This window comes from Halyomorpha halys, unplaced genomic scaffold, assembly GCF_000696795.3.
Source record: "Halyomorpha halys isolate HHAL.00 unplaced genomic scaffold, Hhal_1.1 Scaffold1785.1, whole genome shotgun sequence".
Lineage (NCBI taxonomy): Eukaryota > Metazoa > Arthropoda > Insecta > Hemiptera > Pentatomidae > Halyomorpha > Halyomorpha halys.
Window position 1 is genome coordinate 52,449 of NW_027111182.1, and position 4,502 is coordinate 56,950.

At 28.3% G+C, this 4,502-nt stretch overlaps 1 protein-coding gene across 1 annotated transcript in view; it reads left to right on the top strand.

Annotated features, from left to right (window-relative positions):
* The window catches only part of LOC106690636 (uncharacterized), a 28,085-nt gene that overhangs the window by 10,410 nt on the left and 13,173 nt on the right, over nucleotides 1-4,502 (top strand). The window contains exon 3 of the mRNA XM_014436139.2: nucleotides 1,368-1,517. Within this exon, the coding sequence (XP_014291625.1) occupies nucleotides 1,403-1,517 (115 nt within the window). The 5' untranslated portion in view covers nucleotides 1,368-1,402. The remainder of the gene's footprint in view (nucleotides 1-1,367; nucleotides 1,518-4,502) is intronic.

A 4,502-nucleotide genomic window follows, 5' to 3' on the forward strand; every position in this document is an offset into this window, starting at 1 on the left:
CATGCCGACAAAAGAAATTATTTTAAGTTAAAAAACTCCAGCTGGTACCTCTCATACATATCAATTTGTTTATAGTACTAAAATAATAGGTGATAGTATTTGTTGTAATATTATCTTACAATATATAATGCAGTTACAATGTAGTAACAGTAAATAATATTTAAAAAAAATTGTACAACTGTAATCCATGAAGGGTCAGGAGTGCAATACTTTTTAAGAAAGTACTGTAACTAGAACAACGGTTGTACAAAGCGATTATTTGGTCGAAATCAAACTCGCAGTAGCAAGTGTGCTTATTTGGGAAATCTATATCACAGGAATTTTTGGACGTACAGATGTTGATTAGCACTCATATTAAAGCTAGTTTAATGTACTATATAGCAGTCAATGGCGTTTATCTTCCTAAGAGTAGTAGTTTTGATGATATTTGACAAAATAAATTCATAAAATGTTGATTTCTAGTTGTTGAGGCAAAATAATAAGATCTATGAAAAAAAAATTGGAATATAGTAGTTTTTTATAATATTCCAATATTAATATGAATTTTCTTTTATCAAATTTTGTCCGAACAACTAGAAATCAATTTATTATAGGAAATCACTACTCCTACGAAGATAAGTGTCATAATCTAGTTAACAGTAGGTTGAACTACCTATAATTTGAGATTTGGCAGAAATATCTACGTCTAATATTTTCTGAGATATATTTTTTCATAAATCAAAATTTGTATCTACAAACAACTAGAAGTCATATTTTGTGAATTCATTATTTACTCCTCATACGAAAATAAACACTATAACCTATATTATAGTACATTCATCCAGCTTTAATTTGAGTGCTAATAGCTATCAATACGTCTAATGATTCCTAAGATAAAATTTTACAAAATTAGTTTGAATACTGATGAATTATCATTATTTTGTTATGAAATGTTGCTTCATAAAAAACTGTATATCGGGAACTATTGAACGTAAATAGCTCTATTATGGCTCATTAAATTTAGCAAATGTATTGTTTTTTATATCATGTTGTCAGACTCATCAATTTAGAATAGTAGTTATAGATAAAGTTCATTGAATGAGGCAAAAATTGGGGTTAAATAACTGACTTTTTTCACAACCGAGCTCTTGTACTACCCGGTTGATCCCGTAAATCTGATGTGATGACAAAGATACTCTTGCTACACGTTGATCAAAGAACAGTACAAACTGAAAAAGCGTCTATAAGTGGTAATTTTGTTTAGAAAAACAAACACATACTTAAATATCACAATATTGCAACAAAATAGTGTTACCGTAAAAAGATAAACTATTCCAAATATTTCTAAGTCTTTTGATTAGCGCTTTGTTGTACTATTTATTCCACAGATGAGTTCCGAAGCAAGACAGCCTGCGAGAACGAGATGGTGCACCTACAGTGCGGCCCCAATTCCAGGCTGGCCATATACTCAGCCTCCTACGGCAGGACTCAGTACGAGAGCATTCAGTGCCCTCAGCCCCAGGGTGTACCTGAAGAAAGTGAGTAAAATATTATAATTTTATTTTAAACAAAGTTTACAATTCTAAAATGTTTACATTAATTGGCAAACTGATAGTTAGGGATAGGAATTCTATCTGGTAAAAACGTAGGAATATACTTAACGGTATTTTTATTTTCCTGTAGTATATAATTAAAATGTGAAATTTCACAACATCAAAAATGCGTAATTCAGCTTTAAATTAATAAAGAAAAAATTAACCAAAGATATAACTTTGTTACAAAATGGTTTTAATCATTATAAAATACTTCTTTTTTTTAATGGTTACTTTAATTCTTCTCATAAATAAAATTGTAAATCAGATACATCAGCATATTTTAAAAAGATATCGTCGACAATTGATTCACAAGCTTGATTTATATCGACAAAACGTTCGTTAAACGTCACCAAAAGTAATAAGTGCATATAGTTTTGGATAGAAAGTAATAAAATCTCTATAACTAAGCACATTCTTCTATATAATTTTTTTTTCTGTTGCGCATGTACTAATAAATTTCATCAGTAATTATCAGATTTTTTCCAAAGATCGTATTCGTTTTTTGTTCTGAAAATAATCTCAGTGTTTCGTTTTGTACATTTTTCCAAAACTCCTTTAAAATCCGAATTATTCATATTCTGAATAGGATTTCCACTTTAGCAATCCTCGCTTTAATTGATTCCTAAAATCGACATATTTTAATTTTTTTTTTCCAAATTCGAGAACCACTTTCAAACGATTCAATCGCGAACCTTCCGCTACATTAAGCTACTAATTTGTTTGCAATAGATTTTATTTTAGGCACCCCAAATGAAATACTAAGAATAACTGTGACAACATTATCATATTATAAAGAAACTACAAGAATGGAGATGATTATTGTTGAAACTTAAATTTAAAAGTTAGTTAAATAATACATTATAGGATTTTCCATTTTCTAACCAACCTATTCTGACCGAGTGAGAGTGTCAAGTTTTCAATCAGTGGGATCGTTACGCAATAAAAATCGACCCATTCTGGCCAGAATCGTGTCGACAGCGCTTCAGATGTTAGGTTGCCAAGGTAAAATTTAGAGGACAGAAAAGGATCTCAAAATTTAATGATTTTTGTTATTCCAATTCATGAAAAAAATGTTTAAAAAAAAAGTGAAAAAGGTTAATATAGACAAGCTATGTACTTAAAATGTAAAAATACTGAAGTATTTAAAATATACTTAAAATCATAATAGGTTAAAATCGTTAAAAATATAGTGAATTTATTATATTAAACACTTTCTTGAGACTGGTAAATTTTTTTTAAAAAATAATTTAATTAATATCCATTTTAGTCTCAAAACATTTTATTTTTCTTATTAGTCCGACCTTAAACTTAGTGATAAAGTTTTTAAGAAATAGTGACTGTGATAAATGATTTTAATTTTGGTTTTAAGTGAATATTTGACTAATTAGAAATTGTTGTTTTGAACTGGGGAGAATAGCCTGCATGGAGTTTGAGTTTTTAAATTATATAATTCCAAAATTGTATTAAGTAGATTGTCCCTGAGGATGGCCGGATTGGCCGAAACGTCGGACTTATAAGAAAAATAAAATGTTTTGAGACTAAAATGGATATTAATTAAATTATTTATTTTTAAAAAATATAGTGAATGTTTCTAAAAAACATCATTATTATCCTAATGGAAACCCTTCTGTATCTCGACCCAATTGGATGTTCATTGAGCTATTCCTTACTTACTAAATATCTTATATGAATATAATATTTCTACCTATATCTAATGAGGTTTAATCTACTTTTAATTTAATAATTTATTGTTTTAGTAAATTGTGTCTGCTGTTTTGTTTACATGGTTTCACATTAATAATAATAATATTCTTTGTTTATTCTGGGATATAAAACCACATTTCACATCATAAAACATAAGGTGACTAACTTCTGATATTAATTTTTAAAAAAAAATGAAAAAATACAATTTCTGCTAATATACATATTTACAAGTATAAACTAACATCTGAAACATCAAATACAGGAAACATATAAATCAACAGTATATTTTTTTATTATTATCAAAAAGGTAATAATAAATAAATAATCCTCTAACTAATCACAATCTTAAGGAATAATCCAATAAATGAAATAAAAGGAGTTGATTATATGAGTCCATATGCCAGAGGTGGCCAACTTTTCTGTATATAAGATCTACTTTTTATCATATAAGTGCGTCGCGTTCGACTTGTTCTGAGGGGGAAGGAGGGGCCAGTGAAATGCATACTATCTTTCAATATAAGGTACATTCCAGCGATATTAAACAACAAGATTTATTATTTGCTTATACTTCTTTGAAGTGATAAATTTTCTATTCTTTCGGTATACTACTCATGTTCATGGGTACACTAAAATGAAAAGAAATATGACAATTTAAAGAATAAAATATTTTCCTAGAAAATTAAACATGAACTGCTGTAATTATCTCCGTTACATTGAGAAAAATAATAAAAATACTGGATATCACGAACGGGGACAGCAATTCAAGTATATTAAAGTATAATATAGATATATTAAAATTTACAAGAAGTCTGTTAAAGTAAAAATTTATTTATTACGGTTTACAATACTCAGTTTTTAATTTAAATATAACTATTGTAATATATTTGCAATAATGTCCCGTATCATTCTCTCAGTGTAATGACTGCAGAGATCTGTTACCGAGAATGTTCACTTATCAAGTAAATAGTTAGGTAAGGAAACCAATTTAATTTAGAGCATATCTGGACATACGGAGTTGAGCTTTTGGCACTAAATTATCGAATTCCTCCCGAATCCAATCCTTACAGTCCAAAATCCTTCGTAAAATCCTTAATGCTCACATACTTTGTCACAAATAAATTAATTGTTGTTGTTGTTGTTGATTTTTGCTTAAAGGCGTAAAACCCTCTGGTCATCAACGCCTATGGGATGATAAAAGTAAAAAAAAAAAAAAAAATAATAATA